Below are 20,309 nucleotides of genomic sequence, written 5' to 3'. Positions count from 1 at the left end.
TATTATCTACATTTCATGTGCTCAATAGCCATATGTAGCTATTCTTATATGTTGGTCTTCATTATTCTGTACTAGAGAACATCCTCATCATGTTAGAAAAATTCAGCTGGACAATTCTGGTCTATATAGTTATCACAACATGTCTGCGAGGTGAGTACTTTCCTCATTTTGAAGATTAATTAACTGAATCTCAGAATTAAAAAAGTTCCAAGTTATCCACCTTTGTAACTGAAACCTAGGATTTGAATCCAACTTTGGTTCAGTGCCTAATTTCCACATTGAGCACATTGTCTGTTTTATCCTTTCTTGAATATACTTATAGCAGGAACATATTATGTCTTGTTTGACACAAATCCACAGTTGGTAGAAAATTTATGAAATGTTTTAGATGAAGTCTCACACCTCCAGCCCTATGAACAATTCACTTGCCAAGCACAAGTTAAAATGGAACTCGTTTGTAGGTGATTCTCTGGAATTCTGTTTAAATGTGTTTCAAAATCAAGAATTATAGACTCTGAGCTAGAGCTCTAATCCCAATAAAATTCATTTTTTGGTATTTTATAGTGCGTGTTAATTGTTGTTGCTGTTTTGTTCTTTAAAAGACCTGAGCATCTCAACATATTTTCAGAGAAAAGAGTCTGAGCATTCTGCTTCGAATCTGCTGGGTCTTGACACTGTAGATGATGGGGTTCATCAAAGGTGGGAAAAGGATGTAGATGTTGCCCATAAGGACATGGATCACAGGGGATAGATGCTTGCCAAAACGGTGCACCATTGTTAGGCTAATGATAGGGATGTAGAACACCAGAACAGCACAAATGTGGGAGATGCAGGTCTGCAGTGATTTATGCCGCTCCTCCTGAGAGGCAATTGCCAGGACTGCCCTAAGAATCAGCACATAGGAGTAGAGGATCAGAGCAGCATCCAACAACAGTGTGAAAATGACCAGCATCAGGGCATAATAGCTATTAAATCTGATGTCTGAGCAAGCTAGGCGGAGAAGGTCCTGGTGCAGGCAGAATGAGTGAGACAGGATGTGGGAACGGCAATAATGGAAAAATTTCAGATTGATGATGGGGGGTATAATAAAGAAGAAACTCCTAGCTACTATGGTGAGCCCAATTTTGAAAATCCTGGAATTAGTCAGAATGGAGGAATAACGCAGTGGATGGCAAATAGCAATATACCTATCAAAGGCCATAGTAAGGAGGACAGAGGACTCCATGAAGGATAGACCATGGATGAAGTAGGACTGGGCAATGCAGGAATCCAGGCTGATTTCTTGAATGAACCCCCACAGGATGCCCAGTACCGTGTGCACTGTGGACAGCCCTATGGATAGGTCAGTGAGGGCCAGCATGGCCAGAAAGTAGAACATGGGCTGGTGCAGGCTGGGCTCCGTCCGGATCACATGCAACACCATGCAATTGCCCCAAAACACCAAGGTGTACGTGGTGAAGAAGGGAATGGAGATCCAGGGATATTGTTGCTCCAGGCCCGAAAATGCAGTGAGAATGAAGGTGGAAGAATTCACGCTAGGGCTTCTCAAAGTGATCATTCTGGCACTGGGATGCTTCTTCCAGGCAGTAAGAAAGTGTTGTGGTGGTGGCTATTAAGGAGGGCACCTATTGCATGGAGCACTGGGTATGGTGCATAAACAATGAATCTTGGAGCACTGAAAAAATTAAACTAAAAAAAAAGGCAAAAAAAAAAAAAAGGAAATGCTCCAATTTCAAATGAGCTAGGTCAAGTTTCTAAGCAAATAAAATTATGCTTAAAGTTAACTAAGTGTAGGAAATATTAGCCAAGCAACTATGTTCTTTAGATATATACGATCTGCTGCCTAGAAGAGAATAGTGTCCTCCCAATATCATTTCAGAGCTGTTATTCATCGTCTGGCAGGTGCACGGATGTCCTTAGAAGCCACAAGTGAAAATGAATAGACTAAAAGAGGAAGCTCTTTTCTAGAGAGGATATATTGCCTGGGATGCTTTCTTGGAGATTCTGGTCAAAAGCACAGCTGTAAAATTGAGAGCTGAGTTTCTCAAAGTAATTATTAGTTTCCTCCCCTCTGATTTATTAAATGAAGAGTGAGATTTAGCATTTAAGTATCCAAAATCTATTTAAATAGTCACTGTGTACCCATAATTTTCTATTTTCTGCTGTCTCCAAGTGAATTTTTCCTCCAAACAGTCCTTAGACATTCCTGTGTTGTTCCATCCCAGATGACACAGCCAACAAGTGCTTTTTTTCCTCTGCAGTGAAAAGCAGAGAGGAATATTTATGCATGAGATCTTTAGTGAGTGATCTCCCATGAGAGCTCTCATGCTGAGATGTTCAGCTTACCTGTGCCCTTGTGACAGCGAGACTTGGGCTGAAGACTCTTGGGTTCTGACATCAGCCTAGTGTTCTCCCCCAACTTATTCACTCACTGAATCAGTACATTTAGTATTTATCTAATATACATTTATTGAAGGGTTGAGCGAGTTTTTTCTCTTCCTTAGAACGTAGCATACTAAAGATCAAAAGGAAGGCCATGTGGTGTATAAACAATGAATTCTGGAACACTAAAATGAAATTAAATTAAATTTAATAATAATAATAATAATAATAATTTTTTTAAGGGAAGGAAAATGTGGCATAGTTAAGTCCAGATTTTTAAATAGCCTCCTTGCAATAGCATTAATTGTCTTCTTCCACACATCGTTTTCCTGCTTGGGGTTCTGGCCCTGGGAGTCATCATAAAAGGGTTAAAGGGTCTAGAGTGTAGGCAGGTGTTTTAAAGTCTACACTGGCTTTTATGTTTCATTTCATCCTTCTAATATGTTCAATTAGCTTCAGATTCTGGCTTCCTCTTGTGACCCGTTCCTCATCTTTGTTATCTTAGCACACCAGGCAGCCCTCAGGCTACCCTTCTTCTGAACGCACCCTCTATCAGACACTGTCACACCCCTTCTAGAATCCTCTCCTCTGTTGTTTCTTGCCCTGAGCCCCTCTCCATGTGAAATAATTTACCCATTATTTTCATTTGCCTCCTTCCTTGAATGATTGGAGTCTTTACCTTTTGAAGAAAAATACATATGCCTTGATCATTTATTTTCTATCTCAATTGAGTTTTCCTCAGAGTCTTTGTTCTTGGTCTTCTCTCTGCCTAGAATTATCTACTCCAAGTACTTTGCACAAAACTTCCTTTCATCATTCATGGTTTTACCACTCAGAATTCCTTTTTCTTCCTTGGTGAAGAAGTTCAAGGTAGCTTCCTCAGAGGAATTCTTGTAACCCCACCATGAGTGCCCCTATCCTCTCCAATAAATTACTCCCCTAAAAATACCCTGCTTTGTGTTTATACCACTTCTTGTATGTTGGTTTCCCATGAGATCTACTGGAAGCTCTAGAAAACCAGGTGCCATGTCTGGTTTTTGCTCATGGAAATGCAAAGTGAGGTTTACCATGGAGTGGGCATTTATCAAATAATTATTGAATTACTGGAATACTCTATGAATTCAAGTTGTACAATTACAGCAGTATAAAACAAGTTAAAGCAAATGCATTATTAAAAAAAAAAAAATACCGTGAAGGGGCACCTGGGTGACTCAGTGGGTTAAACCTCTGCCTTCTGCTCAGGTCATGATCTCAGGGTCCTGGGATCAAGCCCCACATCAGGGTCTCTGCTCTGTGGGGAGCCTGCTTCCCTCTCTCTCTCTGCCTGCCTCTCTGCCTACTTGTGATCTCTTTCTCTGTTGAATAAATAAATAAAATCTTAAAAAAAAATACCATGAAATCTCAGCACTCGTATCTTAAAGTAACACATCTGACCTTTGTTGGCCACATGATACCAAACATTGTCCACCCATAAAAAGTTTACATAATACACAGAACAGATGCTGCCTTAGGCATTCCTCCTGACCTTGGACAAAACACTCGGACTCCAGATATGATTCCTATCATTGCAGTCTGACCCAGACATGGAGTTTTGGCCCTGGAATGATGACAAAAGATTCAAACATTTTGTGAATATAAGCATGATCTCTTACAAGCTTTTTCTCATTCAAGCTTTTTCAGCCTACCCACAAAGGTTACAGGTGCTGCCTCAGAGAATAACAGCCTTTTATCAATAAAAGAGCAACAAATATTGGAGATTGCTTCTAAATTCTGTTTTGAGATAGGATGGGAATCAGGAGAGAATAGTGTCAATGAGAAGAATAAATGACCATTTCAAGAGGGAAGTAGTCACATATGTCAGATGCACAATATGGTCCATTTGTATTGAAAAAGAAAAAACATAAAGCGTCATTTTCCAAAACATCATTTTGTGATGCCCCTGTCAGTGTGCATAGCATTTATTTCTGAATTTCTAGCAACCAGAGGAATGCCTGGCATGACATAGATAAGTAGTGAGGACACACAGCAGTCAGTCGGAGTCCTGGCCGTGATGGGATTCTGGCATTCACTCTCTGTGCTTTGTCTGGAATGCGGATTTGGAAAGCATATCTATGATCAGATTAAACAGATCATTCTTTCGGAGGAATCTTTCCTTACATCCTCCAGTTCAAACTGGCCTCCATGTTCAGGTATCTCTGTCTTTTTCTTCTATTCTTGGGACATGATCCTCTGATTACTTCCTACCTTTTTCAGGTTAGGTAGGGTAATGACCAAGAGTCCTTATCTACTCTAAAAGCCTAAAGGAGGAGTGTTGGAAGCTAAAGTTAGATTTTTTATCATTATATTGAATAAAAAATATTTCTGTTGGCCAGAATAGTCCAGGTTTTTGCTTGTCTACTGGTATCATTATTTAATGACACCTACATGCAACCTGCTTTGGACAATAAATTGGAGGATCTCACTCTTGTCCCAGTAGTTCTGCTAATGGTCCCATCTGGACACCAGCAGGGGGCAGAAGAAGCCCATTGAATTTTCACCTCCTTAAGGGTGCATAAGCGGCTTTTCTTTACAGCTGGTGAGGCCAAGCAGTTCAGAGTCTTGGTACACCTGGAGAGATAAGAACCTTCTATAAAACTAGCACAAAAATTTGGTGTTCAGGTGTTCTCAGCATGTTAGCATTGGTGTCAACTTTTCCACCACAAACCCAGCATGGGTTTAAAACCCCAGATTATAGGAATGGTGACTATTATTAATTTTGTAAATGCTCTCATTATTAAGTATTACTTGTGCATCTATTCTTACTATGTATTTTGCTTATTAGTTTACATAAGATGACTATAAATAATAATCCCACCATGACTGAAATATTGAAAAATGATTACGCATAATTTAGAACCATGATAAAAAGTTCTATTACACGGTACATCTGTTTAACTGTAGTCATGTGGGTGTCTGAGAAGGTTCCATTAGGATTTGTATTGTTGTATTGTTCTATGGCCTAGAGGATCTCCATCAAGGAAATGTATCTCTTTTAATACTTTTTCTACATTTCAGACAAAGTCAGACAACTGATAAAATCCAGACAGAATAAGACGTTAAACCCTGAGTAAAAGATTTAAACTAAGCAGGAAAGTGCAAATGGGAAGCAAATCTAACTTAAATGATATAAGAGTTTTGAGGATAAATACTTGAAGCGTTACACATATTTTAAACTGTGTCCTGGAAGTTACAGGATAGACTAAGAGGATCTAATTAAGTCCCCTCCTTTTCAAGATGAAGAAACTTGCAGGGTCCTTCTAGGAAATGCAGGACAGGAATACACACTGCTAGGCTCCTGCTAGTTCTCCAGGGTATTTGGATGCCTTCAGTGTGGCCACCAGAATCTCCCTCTTCCTTACTGCTCTTGTTCTCTCATCTTCACTTATGGAGAAGAACAGCTTGGTCAGCAATATATATATATATATATATATATATATATATATATATATATATTCTGCCATATTAAATCAGTAGGACCTACAAAACCAGTATTATACAGATTTTATATATAGGTATTATACAGATTTATAGTTAGATCTAAAATTAAGATTTATTAATGGTAATATATATTACCATGATCATCATAAGCTTCCCACTAATTTACCTTCATGTAACCACCAGTTTGTTCTCTATAATTAACAATCTGGTTTCTTTTTCATTTTTGTTTATATTTTCTTCTTTGTTTTGTATCTTAAATTTCACACGTGAGTGAAACCATATAGTATTTTTCTTTCACTGACTGACTTATTTCTTTTAACATTATACCCTCAGGATCCATCATAGTTTTTGCAAATACTAAGAGTTCATTCTTTTTTTTTTTTCTTAAAGGTTTTATTTATTTATTTATTTAAGAGAAAGAACTGGAGAGAGTGAGCAAGCATTATTGGGGAGACAGAGGGAGAGAGAGAAACAGGCTCCTGCTTAGCAGGGAACATAATGTGGAGCTTGATCCCAGGACCTTAAGATCATGATCTGAGCTAGAAGGAGATGTATACCCAACTGAGCCACCCAGGTGCTCCAAGATTTCATTCTTCTTTATGGCTTAGTAATATTCCATTATATGTATGTATATGTGTATATATATATCATATACATGATATATATATAAGAATATGTGAGATATATACTATATATATATATAAGAATATGTGAGATATTGTGAGATATATCTATTTATTTATTTATATCTATTTATCTATTTATGGATACTTGGGTTGCTTCCATAGCTTGACTATTGTAAATATGCTGTGTTCAACATAGAGGTACCTGTATCTTTTTGAATTAGTGTTTTCAAATTCACTGGGTAAATAACAAGTTGTGGAATTATTGGATCATATGGCATTCCTATTTTTAATTTTTTGAGGAATCTCCAACTGTTTTCCACAGTGGCTGTGCCAGTCTGCATTTCCAACAACAGCGCTGGTTCCTATTTCTCCACAGTCTCTTTAATATTTGTTTCTTGTGCTTTCAGTGTTAACCATTCTGACTGAGGTGAGGTGATAATCTCACTCTGGATTTGATTTGTATTTCCCTGATGGTAAGTGATGATGAACATCTTTTCATGTGTCTGTTGGCCATTTGTATATCTTCCTTGGAGAAATGTCTGTCCATTTTATTATTATTATTATTGGAGGGTTTTGGTGTTGAGTTGTGTTAGTTTTTTCTATATTTTCGATATAAACCCTTTATCAGATATGTCCTTTGCAAATTTTCAATATAAACCCTTTATCAGATATGTCCTTTGCAAATATCTTCTCCCATTCCATAGGTTGTTTTTAGTTTTGTTGATTGTTTCCTTTGCTGGACAGAAGCTTTTTATTTTGATGTAGTCAATAGTTTCTTTTTGTTTCTATTTCCCTTGCTTGAGGAGACATTTCTAGAAAACTTTTGTTATGCTTGATGTTACAGAAATTACTGCCTGTGATCTTCTTTTTTTATGGCTTCAGGTCTCACGTTTAAGTCCTTAATCCACTTTAAGATTATTTTTGTGTATGGTGTAAGAAAGTGATCCTTTTTCATCCTTTTGCATACAGATGTCCAGTTTCTCCAATGCCTTTTATTGGAGAGACTGTCTTTTTCCCATTGCATATTCTAATCTCCTTTGTTGAAGATTAATTGAACATATAATCATGGGTTTATGTCTGAGCTTTCTATTCTGTTCCATTGATCTATGTGTTTATTTTTGTGCCAGTAACATACTGATTCTATGATTCTATTACTATGGCTTTGTAGTATATCTTGAAATCTGAGGTTGTTAGACATCTAGTGTTGTTCTTCTTTTTCAAGATTGCTTTAGCTATTTGGGATCTTCTGTAGTTCTATGCAAATTTTATGATTATTTGTTCTAGTTCTGTGAAAAAATGCTGGGTTTGTTTGTTTGTTTGTTTGTTTGTTTTAACAGGGATTTCAGTAAATGTGTAGATTGCTTTGGGTAGTTTGGCGATTTTAACAATATTTTTTTTTTTTTAATCCATAAGCATGAAATGTCTTTCCACTTGTGATCTCTTCTTACTTCTACCTTTTTTTTTTTTTTTGAGGGCAAAGATCTCTTATTTTTTACCTCTAAGACCTAAGACAGAGGTTTATATTTAACAGATAGGAAGTCTATAACTGCTTGCTGAAAAAAAAAAACAAATAAAAAAATAAGTCAAACAGAGAAAGACAATTGTCATATGGTTTCACTCATATGTGGAAAATAAGGAATAACACAGAGGAGCACAGGAGAAGGGAGGGCAAACTGAACGGGAAGAAATCAGAGAAGGAGACAAATCTTGAGTGACTCTGGACTCAGGGAAATAAACCGAGGATTGGAGAAGGGAGGGAGGGTGGGGGAATGGGGTAACCGGGTGATGAGTGTTAAGGAGGGCATGTGTTGTGATGAGCACTGGGTGTTATATGCAGCTAATGAGTCTTTGAACACTACATCAAAAACTTAAAAACAAACAAACAAAACAAAACTAATGATGTACTTGTGTTGGCTAATTGAACATAATAATAATAATAAAAACTAAATCAAAAAAAGAATTGTGAGTCACCAAATTACTTCTGTGATGCACATACAGGAACAATTAAAGACTCACAGTTTGGTGTGTAATTGCGTGTTTTCCAAGGTTGATCTGATATGAGAAAAACAGAAGAAAGAGAAGATAGAGAAGAGATGGGGCAATATAAAACCAACGTACTAGCAGGCCAGATGAAGCTTCTAGCAATTCTTTTAATTATCTTTAGCAAAGAAAGAAGTAGTCATTCTTTATCTGAGAACACTTAGGAAAGAATCCTATCAAACCCTGCTTTTTCACCAACTTCAGTTGACTGATTGTTTCTTTGTTGTTTCCAGAATAGTCCTTGGCTTCCAAAGCCCCTTTGGTGGATGTCTCTTTTGCCTCCTTACACACTGAGTTATAGCTGGATACATGGTTCTGTGTAGTCTTCAAGAGAATAGGTAGTTCATCCGATGTCCAAAGTCTGAAGATGATAAACAAGATCTTTAGGTGTATGTCATTTCAAAATTTGAGAAGTTATGAGAGGCCCAAGAATCCACAGGAAAATATTTCTGGACACTCAGGAAGGTGTAGACGTCTTTTTGATTATTTCAGTAGCATTGCTTCTATGTTCTTACTTCTATTACTATGGCAATACTCAGCAACAGTAAAATATAAAGGAGACCATCAGATGAACTATCCATCTGCCAATTGACTTGCATTTTTATATTGATTAATGATGTCTCTATTTGTTTCTGTTTTGCTTTATTTCAATGGTATTTTTTTCAAACCCCTTCATATTCAATTATTTTTCACTTCTGATTTGATTTACCAGTTCTCAAAACTTTGACATACAAATGACAAATGTTTCCCTACCTTGTTGATTCCAGATGCATGTAACAACCCAACTTTCATCTGGACCTGAATCATGTTAATATTGCTGCCTTGATACTATTCAGATCCCTAAAAATAAGGCTCAATAACTCTCTAGTGCTTCATATTTCTCTCTCAGCCTAAGACCTTTGGTATTTAGGAAGAGACATTAAATGAGTCAACTCACTCTTTGTGAATTATCACCTGGCATGAATTTTTGTGAAAAATAAAAATAGGGAAGTCATATTTTATAACTCTTCTGTGTCAGGTGGTGCCTGATCATGTCTGGTCTTTCATATTCCATGGTAGATCTCCCATGTTCCCACTGACAAGATATCCAGAATTGAAAGGGCCCACTACTGAGTCTCCATCCCTGTTTGCTAGGTATACCTAGAAGCAGTCCTGGGCAAAGCCACTGTCATTTGCATTGTCCACACAGACTCATCTTTGAGCCAGCCAACTTTCTTGTGCTACTTTTTGGTTAAGCTGGCAGGAACTGACTGGGGTCTTTGTTGATCACAGTATTACCCAACAACTGAGACAGCTGTGGCTTAATTTTGTAAGCATAATTGGTGTGTGCTCATGTTTTCCACCTCCATGTTGTCCATATTCTGCTTTCATGGAGTCAGTCATGCCTTTTTCTATGGTATCTGATTGCTTTGTGGCCATCCCTAACCTTCTGAGATACCTCTCAGTGCTCCTCAACAACCAGGTAGTGAAAATTGGAGTGTTTGGTGGATTCCTAGGGCATTCTTCACATTCCTCATGGCTTGCATCTCTTTGGTTTTTCCTACTGCCCTGACAATATCCTTTCTCACTCTTACTGTCAAACCAGGATATGATCCAACTTCCCTGCTGTGTCTCATGGATCAACAGACTCTAGGCTTTGTTGGTCATCTTCCTTTACATGGGCCCAGAATTCCTTTTAATAGTGCTTTCTTATATTCTGATTCTCAGGTCTGCAATGGCCGTTGCCTCCTACAGGGAGCCACTCAAAGCTCTCCCACCAGTGTGTGTCTCACATTCTGACAGCCCTGATACTTTATATCCCTGTGCTAGGCCCTTCCATTATTCACAAGTTTGCAAAGCATTCCTTCTCCTTCATCCATATCATCACAGGAAGGTGTCCATCTTCTTCCTACCACTGATGAACCCCATCATTTATGGCATCAAGACTGACTGGATCCACTGAACCACTATCAAAGTGTTCTATCTGAAATAGATAGAAATCTTGTGTGTTCTCAGCCAGTTAATTCCCCATCAGCTGGATTAGTTGTGACAAAAATCTCAGTTCTTGTTCATTTCTAATGTCTAACCCCTCACATGTATCTGAATAACCCCTTTCTCTTTTAGTTGTAAGAACATAGTAAATGTATTCATTTAATAGCACCCAGAGACAAACAACCAGAAAATAAAAATCAGTTCTAGAAAAGAAATCAGTAACTTTGTAAAGCAAGTTGCAGATGGAAGAATAATTTGGGAACAACTCTGGCTCTTACCCATTTTATGAATGGTATGAATGTGAATACCTGAGATTGTTCTGTACTGTTTGAAGACTGTTAAAGTGAGAGACTACTTTCCATGAGGCTACATGACTTTCAAACAAGAATAGTAATCTCTAAGAATGACATACACAGGCTGTGTAGTCTGTCCCTCTCTTTCATCCTTCTCTAACTCATGCTAATGTTAGTAGTGAAATAGAACAACAGCCAGATAGTACTGAATTTTGCCAGAGGTGGGCATTTACCTCTTGGAGACACTATTCATCTGACCAAATAGCTCTAAAGTGGTGCTTATTGATTTGTCAATTAATAATGTCTACTGACCCTTTCCCAATATTGATGTTACATATTTTATATTGTGGATAATTAAAAGAAGCAAAAGCAGGAAGGGAACACTTGAGAATTTGGATGGTAAGAGGCAAAATCTAGCAATAAAAGTGAAAACTAGAGTTACATATCTGATGGAGTTAGTTTCTATAATAAATCCATCTTTAGCTTAAATAATTTTGCACAATTCTGCTTAAAAAGAGTTCTTTTCTAATAGAATCCTCACCAAATTATAGAATCCGGGCCTTTTAATATTATTAGGGTTTCCCATCCATCTTCAGGTCCTTCATTGACCTACTGGACCATCCTTATTCCTGCCTGCCCACTCCCCCACATCATTCTGATTCCCAGAAGCCATGTGTAGCCTGTTTTCTCTTAGATGCTTACACGACCCTTCTTTCCACTTTACTTTTATGTCTTCATTTATCAATACCAATCCTACTGTATCCAGATCTGCAAGACCTTTGCTCTTCTATGGTTTCTCTGCATATAAAGTCCTAACACTCAGGTCAATATCAAATGTGAAGGCCCCTTCAGCAGATAACCAAAGCTGTCACCAAGGCACACTTCTGGCTCCCCTCTGATCCTGAAAGTTTAGAAAATTCTCATTTATGTATTTATAAGGACACCTTTTGTGCATTTCCAATCTGAGTTTAGATGAAAATTCTATATTAATTTAATTAATCAATTAATTTATTTACTAGTGGCAGTATTTTCATGGTCTTTCTAACTATATTCAGAACTAGAATGTTTGAGGGGACAAAGACCACTTCAAGGTCATTTTATCTCCAGCATCTAGCATCCACATAAGTGGCCTTTGACTGAAGTAATGAAATCAGGGTATGTTGCTGTTGGCAACACTGTACTAGTAACAAGAAAGACAGAGTAGACATCAGAGGCATCAAAAAGAGGTGGAGGTGGGAGCAGGCCTCCAATCATTTCCTGGCTATACATGCTAAAGCATTTTCAGAAGAAGAGGATGCCATTTGGTGTAAACTCATGATGAGATTGCAAGACAGCAGTGAATATCAAGCTGCCAAAAGTTCCTTTTCACATTTGCCTTAGTCATATATAACAAAATATTACCAGTTACTTCAATGCAGACCATGAAAGGCACTAAGGAAGAGCCTCTGAAACTCCCTCTCCTGCTATGTGAGAAATTCATGTTGGTCTCCACTGTAAGAGGATGGAGGGAACCAAGATAAGGGTGATGGGGAGGATGAGTAAGGGGACAGCAAAACTTGTAGGAAAATCAGAGAGCAACAGTGGTGCATTCAGGCAGAAGAGCTTAGTGGATTGAGGGTTATGAGGTTCTGGACAACTGGGGAGAAGAAGGACATATAAAAGCAAAGCTAAATAAAGATTTGATTTAAATAAATGATAGGAAAAATCTAGACCCTAAATCAAGCGTCATCCTGAATCCTTTTCTAAGGGAAAGTCAAAATTGTCTGCAGGGTCTGTTTCCCACATGTTTGACTATTTAAACCTCTCCTTTCATGGAGTCCAAAATATAGATATATTTTCCCAAGATCTGAACTAGCCCCTCATTTCTTTATGTCTTAAACTCCTTGCCCTCCCATGTCCTGAACAATTCCAGTGAGAGACACAGGGATAATTTAAATAAACCATTGCAATGAAAAGAAATGTTCTTTATTAGGCAAGAGCCAGGTGCTCAAAGCACTTTACAATTTCCCCAAGTTCAGGTGTTGGGTTCTGGGGACCAAGGGACTATTCCTGAAAAACAGGAAAGGGAGCTTAGTGATATTTGTGGGCCAGGGCATTGGCCACACCAGCCAGCACCTTCTGAAAGACAGCCTGCACCTGTGGGGTGAATTCCTTGCCAAAGTGGCGGGCCAGCACACACACCATTACGTTGCCCAGGAGCTGTGGGGAGGAGACAAGAGACATGAGCCTGGTTAGCCAATAAACTCAGCTGAGATTCAGCATTTTCCAGCCCCATCCGTAACCCCAAGCTGTGCCCCTAGAATATAAGCAGAAAGAGCTGGATCTCGGATGTTATTCTCTATGTGACTTCAACCATATTAGCCTGATTTTACATTTAGAAATGTTTCTCGCCTTCTGCCTTAATGCCAAGCTTAAATTATTATAGTTATTCTTTCCACCTAGGCAAAGGAGCAATCAGATTTTATCCTCCTTATTTTCAAAGGAAAAGACAATGGAAAAGGTATTAGAAAAAATGATTTGGAATGGATTGAAAGCACTTTGTAAATGAACACTCGAAAGTTTAATCAGAACAAAACCAAAAAAACCACAGTCCTGAAGACTCCATACTAATGCTATTAGAATACCTCCTTCCACTCTAAACAGCACCTAATGCCCATACTCTTTCTGAATACCATCAGCTTGACCGTAAAAAGGAAGAAGGAGAATACTGAGGATCCGCAGACTCACCTTGAAGTTCTCAGGATCCACATGCAGCTTGTCACAGTGCAGCTCACTGAGCTTAGCAAAGGCACCCTTGAGGTTGTCCAGATTCTTCAGGCCATTAATAAGGGAGTTCACTACCTTCTTGCCATGGGCCTTCACCTTGCCGTTGCTCATAATAGCATCAGGAGAGGACAGGTCCCCAAAGGAGTCAAAGAACCTCTGAGTCCAGGGGTAGACGACCAGCAGCCTGAGGGGTGACAACAGCACAGAGGGCAGAGGAGTCAGAGCCTATCAGAAACCCAGGGGACTGAGCCATTTCTGCCAGCCCAGCTTCAATTCATCAGCCTGCTTTGCCACCTGGAGACCAACCTGCCCAGGGTCTCACCACCAACAACATCCACCTTCACCTTGCCCTGAAGGCTGGAAACAGCAGCCTTCTCCTCAGCACTCAGATGCACCATGGTGTCTGTTTGTGATTACTAGGGAACGTGGCTGCGTCAAAAACAAGTGGAAGCAGTAGCTGGCCCTGCTCTTCCATTTGCGCCCAGCCCTGATCTTGCCCTCCCTGTGGCTGTGAGATTGGCCCATGACTGGGTGTGGTTCTGCGACTGCCATTCCTCTTCTTGGCAGTTCTGACACTGGCTTATGAGTCTGAATTCAGACCTGCTGTCGTCTCTCTAGGTCCCTAAGTCCCATCAGCAATACAAATTGCTTAAAAAAAAAAAATCATTCTCCTTGGCAACAATATTCTTACAATTTTGAAAATCACAACCTAGTAATCTAACAGAGGGTGTCTCTTCAATTTACTCATGAATGGCAAAGAGACATTTTTCTCAAGTTAAATTTGAAACTGTACATCCTAGAATCAGAGTGTAGGCTTCAGTCTGGGAGCCTTTACAAATACACAAGGCATTAGTTCATAAGACCAAATGTCCAACGGGCTCCAAACAGAAAGCAAATGTCTGGTCAGTGTTTCCTTTCCTCTTTGTGTACTGGAGCATCAATCAAAAGGACTTCTCTCCGATGGTCCCTGGCTCAGATTGTCCTCTAGTTCCAGTAGTTCCAAGAGAGATTAATCACTCATTTATTCATTCATTCACTCACCAACCACTTCAGTTAGTAAATATTCATCTCCTGCTTATGAAGGAAAGTCACAAGGCATGGTAGTCCCATTGGACAGTATGAAATAGGCAGCAGAGTTTTTACAGCATAGGGTATGAGTGTGAGGGTTAAGAAGAAATGTGAAAAATGGGAAGAGGGGAAGGGTTTGGAAAGATTTTCTTGGACAATGTTGGAAAGTGCATTCAGGCCAGGGTGCAAGGGGTCACAGGTGACAGGTAAGTGTGTAGTTCATCTGGAAAGGGAAGGTGGGGGCAGGCATTATTTATGGACGAGTCTGGGGCAAGTAAAAGAGGGAGGATAATCCTCAGAGCAGGCACACTTGATGGAGCAGGCTATTGCTGGCAACACTGCAGGCAAGGGAAGCAGGGGAAAAGGAAACACATCAATGCCTTGACCACTCATTATGTCTCTATTTGAGCACCAGCTTTTTCACTAATTGTAGGAAACAGGTCAAAGCATTAGCCTGAGGGCTGTGCCTGAGGTTGCAAGTCTTCCACAGAGGCCCTTTAATGCCAGTATTCTCTCTATATTTAAAACCTTCTTGACCATGTCTATGCTCTGCAGGGAGAAGTGTCAACAACCGATGATGTGTATGGTGTATGGTCCCCTTCCATTCCAATTTCCCTGGAGCTTTTGGAACAAGACAGGAAAACATCCTATCTACAGACCCTCAGGGATGTGCAATATACCCAGACAAATAATAACATAAAATAAAATAAGTGAAATGCATCAGAAAGATGAGCTGAAGGTTCTTTATTAGGCAGAAACCCAACCCTTGATGGTGGACTTTATTTCCCCCAGTTCAGAAGACAGAATTTAGGGAAACAGGGTCTTCCAGTGGTCACCAGGAAATAGGCCAGGGTCTCAGTGGTACTTGTGAGCCAGGGCATTGGCCACACCGGCCACCACCTTCTGATAGGCAGCCTGCACCTGAGGGGTGAATTCCTTGCCGAAGTGGTGAGCCAGCACGCACACCAGCACGTTGCCCAGGAGCTGTGGGGAAGGCAGACATAGACACAGATACATGATTAAGAGAGAAATCAAGCCGGGCTTCTGAGAAACTGAGCCAACCATCATTTTTTTTTCTGCCCACACTCCACACTCCAGCCCAAACTGATCTTCAAGTTATCTTCATCAGCATAAACGAGATATATATCTCATATATCTCATATATGTATTTATATATATATACACACATACATATGTGTGTGTATATATAATTATTCATATAATTAATTGATTAATTAGTATGGTGCTGGGATGTCTTTTAGAAACTACTCATGCCCTACTTCTCTACTTCTGGCCCATCATCCTCAGACATTTCCTTTCCTTCCCTTTCCATTGAATCTTGACTCTCTAAAAATGCACTTTTTCTTTTTGGTTTTTTAAATTCAATTAACCAACATATAATACATCATTCATTTTTTATATAATTTCAGTGACGCATTATTGCTTATAACACCCTATGCTCATCACATCACATGCCCAGTTACTCTTTAATTTTGAGATGATTTGTGGCCTCTACTTGGAGGAGCCCTGCCAGTCCCCATATGGAGAGACAGACAGCATTTTCCAAGCATAGAAGGAGAAGATGAGAGCTAGTGTGCGTAACGTGGGTATTGAGTAGGGAAACAAGTTAAGGGGAATAGAGAAGGGCAACAGATGAGTAATTAAGTGAAGAGCTTGATGCAATGAAAGTTTGGGAGAAAGGAAACAATATGGAATACTGAAAGAAAACATACGACATTATGTAAATTTTGACAAGCATTCCATGATGATACCTACTCCAGGAAGGTGGGGGGAGAAGAGGTAGGCAAAAGAAGCAGAGTGAAAGACTAGAAAGCGCCAAGGAAGGAAACAGAGCATATCCTGGACTCACCTTGAAGTTCTCAGGATCCACGTGCAGTTTGTCGCAGTGCAGCTCACTGAGCTTAGCGAAGGTGCCCTTGAGGTTGTCCAGATTCTTCAGGCCCTCGCTAAAGGAGTTCAGCACCTTCTTGCCATGGGCCTTGACCTTGGGGTTGCTCATAACAGCATCAGGAGAGGACAGGTCCCCAAAGGAGTCAAAGAACCTCTGAGTCCAGGGGTAGACGACCAGCAGCCTGAGGGGTGACAACAGCACAGAGGGCAGAGGAGTCAGAGCCTGTCAGAAACCCAGGGGACTGAGCCCTTTCCGCCAGCTCAGCTTCCATTCACTCTCTGTCAGCCTGCTTTGCCACCTGGATACCAACCTGCCCAGGGTCTCACCACCAACTTCGTCCACGTTCACCTTGCCCCACAGGGCGGTGACGGCAGCCTTCTCCTCACCAGTCAGATGCACCATGGTGTCTCCTTGTGGTTGCTAGTGAACACGGTTGTGTCAGAAGCAAGTGTAAGGAGCAACTGGCCCTGTTCTTCCTTTTATATCCAGCCCTGATCTTGCCCTCCCTGAAGCAGTGAGATTGGCCCAGGCCTGGGTGTGGTTCTGCAGGGTGAGGCATGAATGGTGAGTGCCATCCCTCTCCTTGGCAATTCAGACACCTGCTTGTGAGTCTGAATTCAGACCCTCTGTCTTCTCTCTAGGGATCTCTAGGTCCCATCTTAATAATAAATTTTCTGCTAAAATCATTCTCTTTGGCAAACATAATCTTACAATTTTGAGAATCACAACCTGGTAATCTCTTAGAGAGTGCTCTTCAGTTTTATTATTTTAAACATTTTTTAAGACTTTATTTATTTATTTGACAGACAGAGATCACAAATAGGCAGAGAGGCAAGTAGAGAGAGGAGGAAGCTGGCTCCCTGCCAAGCAGACAGCCCGATTCCGGGCTTGATCCCAGGACCCTGAGATCATGATTAGCTGAAGGCAGAGACATAACCCACTGAGCCACCCAGGCACCCCCCCTGTTCTAAGTATGTCTTCCTTCTCTTAGTTCAGATTAAATCATCCTAGGAAGAAAAAAAAAACACACACACACATTCATTCATTCATTCATTTTTCATTTCTTTATTTAGTCATATAGTCAAACAAATGATGATTTGAAAATTGAATTACATATGAATCAAGAGTGTCCTGTGAAATAACAATTCTATCAGTTTTTTGGATCCACAGATGAAAACATAGAGATCTCTTGACATACTAAAAAATAAAATAACACAAAAATCAATTATAAACCAAAATTATTGTTAACACTGAGGAAAGCAATGCTTTTAATTAACTCGAGACATTTAAAAAAAAATGGTTTCTTCCTGGAGTGATAGAGAAACTTCTCTGTAACTTGAAATGAGGGGAAGGAAAGTAGAAAGGTACTCTGGCCTTGGCTCAGATTTTTTTTCCCCCTAGACCACTAAGAATGCTATGTATGTAAGAATTTCTTTTATTCAAATTCAACACCTATAATCTCATTTTCTCTACATATTTTTGTTTGCTTCAATCTTTTTTTACTAGCTTATATCCTTCTATCCCTACAGTTTTTCTAATATCCCTCGCCTATCTTTCTTTCCTGCATGTCATGTGTTTTGAAGACTAACTTCTTAGGCAAAGAAAAACCAGAGAGTTCTGCTCCTTACCAATAAAAGATACCATAAGAAAAGCAAAATAAGTCAAGCAGAGAGAGTCAATTATCATATGGCTTCACTTGCTTGTGGAGCATAAGGAATAACATGGAAGACATTGAGAGATGGAGAGGAGACGTGAGTTGGGGGAAATTGGAGAGGGAGACAAACCATGAGAGACTGTGGCCTCTGAGAAAAAACTGAGGGTTTTGGAGGGGAGGGAGGTGGGGGGTTAGGTGAACCTGGTGGTGGGTACTATGGAGGGCATGTATTGCATGGAACTCTGGGTGTAGTGCATAAAGAATGAATTTTGGAACACTGAAAAAAATTTAATTTAATTTAAGAAAGAAAGAAAGAGGAAGAAAGAAAGAAAGAAAGGAAGGAAGGAAGGAAGGAAGGAAGAAAGAAAGAAAGAAAGAAAGAAAGAAAGAAAGAAAGAAAGAAAGAAAGAAAGAAGGAAAGAAAGAAAGAAAGAGAAAAAGCCAAAACAGTAAGCCTTTCTGAGTTCAGCATAGGATCTCGGAGTTCCTGGAGGGCCCTGCTGGTTCTTCTTCCAACTTCCCATCACCTGTACCTCTTGCAGCTTAGCCTGCTCCTGAATTCCCATTTTCTTTCAGCAAGGAAAGGGCCACGCATTTTTTAACTTACAGTGTTCCTCCCACCTTAGAATCTTATTTTGATCCAGGCACCCCGATGTCTAAAATCACCTTGCTTGTCTTTGTTGGCAACAAACATTTAACAGAAATTTTTCATCCTTTTACCTCTAACACTCAGAAACCCCAACTACAAAAACATTTCTAGGTGAACCAGAAGGGAAGGACTTCTCTATTTCTAGTTGTTTGAAATGAACTCCCTGTGTTCCCACTTCCATTGCTCCATTCCCTAAACTACTTTCTCCATCATTGCTAAGTATGTAAGGATTCCTCTCCCTTTTCACTTGTCCCAAACCCCAGCCAGTATTTGTGAACAACCTCTCCTTGATCATTCTCAGATATGTAGGAAAGACTTGGTTCTTGCCTGGCAATCTGAGGGTTAGGTAAGAATTACATGCCCAGTTCTAGCGTTTTCTCTTTGTATTCATTCTTCTCTAAAACCCTTAACTTAAGCAAAGATGTTCTTACTACTGGTCTATTCCTGGGGCAAGATTCCACATGCTAACTTCCAGGAAAAGGGGAACTTCCAGTGTGTTAAATGTTTAAAAATACAGACAGACAGACACACACACACACACACACACACACATACACATTGAGCTTTGGACTTTGAGTTACATTTTACTAAATTTAAAACTTCATTAGCTTTACCATTGTTTTACATCCAGACTGTTGTTCTCAGGACTCTATTTCACAACTCTGATGTCAGAGTTCAGGTATAAGTGTGCAAAGGGAGGTCTTTTAGGGAAGTTTGGGCATGTGTTTTGCAGGAAACTTTGTCATGAGAAATTCTCAGAGCTTTCTAAATAACAGTATTATATAGGCTTATACTTTCCTGTAAAGGCCCCAGCTTTTCCATCTTGACTGAAAGAAACTGGCATCTACTTGGACTTCCACTACTATTCTCTGTACTCAGAAAGAGAGCCCCTATGTTTTCTTGTCTCTTCCTCTTTCAGCCTTCTTTGCCATGAATGACCTGGGGACCAAGCTTTTGCACTGACCACTGCTGCATCCACCTTGCTCCTGGCGTGAAGACAGGAGTTGCTGTTCTCTCTCCCATCATCGTTGCTACTTAGCATGACTGTAGAGGGAGACATACTTCTCCTTTTCTTAACCCATTACCTGGCAGGGACAGTCTTCAAGTTCTAATAACACATCAAAGGTCAGACATATCAGATGAAAATAAAATAAACTGATAAATATTATTATGTTCTGGGCCTCAGTCTCACATCCAGTTCAACATTCAAATATTCTAGAAAGCTTCTTGACCCACTGCCATCTTTACTACTTTAACCTTACTTCTACCCTGTGAAGGACCTCACAGGATGTGTGCTTTAGGTTGGTCCCAGCCCCAGTGAACACTAAACAGCACACATACACGCATGTGAACATGCCCCCGCGTGTGAACATGCACACAGATGTGCATGCACACACATACACACACACCCTAAGTTCCCAAGAAAGTTACATAAAGAGCTTTTTCCCCTTTTTATCCAGTTTGCCAAATT

The 20,309-nt window shown here is 39.8% G+C and overlaps 3 protein-coding genes across 3 annotated transcripts; all 3 read right to left on the bottom strand.

The window, feature by feature from the left end:
- Nucleotides 1-595: 595 nt before the first annotated feature.
- Nucleotides 596-1,684, bottom strand: LOC101671842 (olfactory receptor 51V1). The gene is given in 1 exon segment (XM_013049233.2): nt 596-1,684. A coding segment is annotated over 1 exon segment (963 nt). The 5' UTR covers nt 1,559-1,684.
- Nucleotides 1,685-12,732: 11,048 nt separating this feature from the next.
- LOC101683378 (hemoglobin subunit beta-like) lies at nt 12,733-14,017 on the bottom strand. The gene is made up of 3 exons (XM_004779026.2): nt 13,862-14,017; nt 13,517-13,739; nt 12,733-12,988 (listed from the first exon to the last, which is right to left on the bottom strand). The coding sequence occupies exons 1-3, from the start codon at nt 13,951-13,953 to the stop codon at nt 12,860-12,862; spliced, it is 444 nt and encodes a 147-aa protein (XP_004779083.1). The 5' UTR covers nt 13,954-14,017; the 3' UTR covers nt 12,733-12,859.
- Nucleotides 14,018-15,352: 1,335 nt separating this feature from the next.
- Nucleotides 15,353-17,007, bottom strand: LOC123389580 (hemoglobin subunit beta). Its single transcript, XM_045071441.1, has 3 exons — nt 16,846-17,007; nt 16,494-16,716; nt 15,353-15,607 (listed from the first exon to the last, which is right to left on the bottom strand). The coding sequence occupies exons 1-3, from the start codon at nt 16,935-16,937 to the stop codon at nt 15,479-15,481; spliced, it is 444 nt and encodes a 147-aa protein (XP_044927376.1). The 5' UTR covers nt 16,938-17,007; the 3' UTR covers nt 15,353-15,478.
- Between the last annotated feature and the right edge of the window lie 3,302 nt (nt 17,008-20,309).

The sequence above is a fragment of the Mustela putorius genome, unplaced genomic scaffold (genome assembly GCF_011764305.1).
Source record: "Mustela putorius furo isolate JIRA1106 unplaced genomic scaffold, ASM1176430v1.1 tig00003987_pilon_pilon_pilon, whole genome shotgun sequence".
Classification (NCBI taxonomy): Eukaryota; Metazoa; Chordata; class Mammalia; order Carnivora; family Mustelidae; genus Mustela; species Mustela putorius.
The sequence above is the reverse complement of the archived record's forward strand: the minus strand, read 5'-3'. Positions and strand labels throughout refer to the sequence as shown.

Bases quoted from the DNA above. Each gene is read 5' to 3' on its own strand.
- LOC101683378 (XM_004779026.2), bottom strand. From the start codon at position 13,953: ATGGTGCATCTGAGTGCTGAGGAGAAGGCTGCTGTTTCCAGCCTTCAG. The intron at 13,740-13,861 runs GTTGGTCTCCAG...GTCACCCCTCAG, and splicing joins GGTGGTGAGACCCTGGGCAG to GCTGCTGGTCGTCTACCCCT. The intron at 12,989-13,516 runs GTGAGTCTGCGG...TCCTCCCCACAG, and splicing joins TGGATCCTGAGAACTTCAAG to CTCCTGGGCAACGTAATGGT.
- LOC123389580 (XM_045071441.1), bottom strand. From the start codon at position 16,937: ATGGTGCATCTGACTGGTGAGGAGAAGGCTGCCGTCACCGCCCTGTGG. The intron at 16,717-16,845 runs GTTGGTATCCAG...GTCACCCCTCAG, and splicing joins GGTGGTGAGACCCTGGGCAG to GCTGCTGGTCGTCTACCCCT. The intron at 15,608-16,493 runs GTGAGTCCAGGA...CCTTCCCCACAG, and splicing joins TGGATCCTGAGAACTTCAAG to CTCCTGGGCAACGTGCTGGT.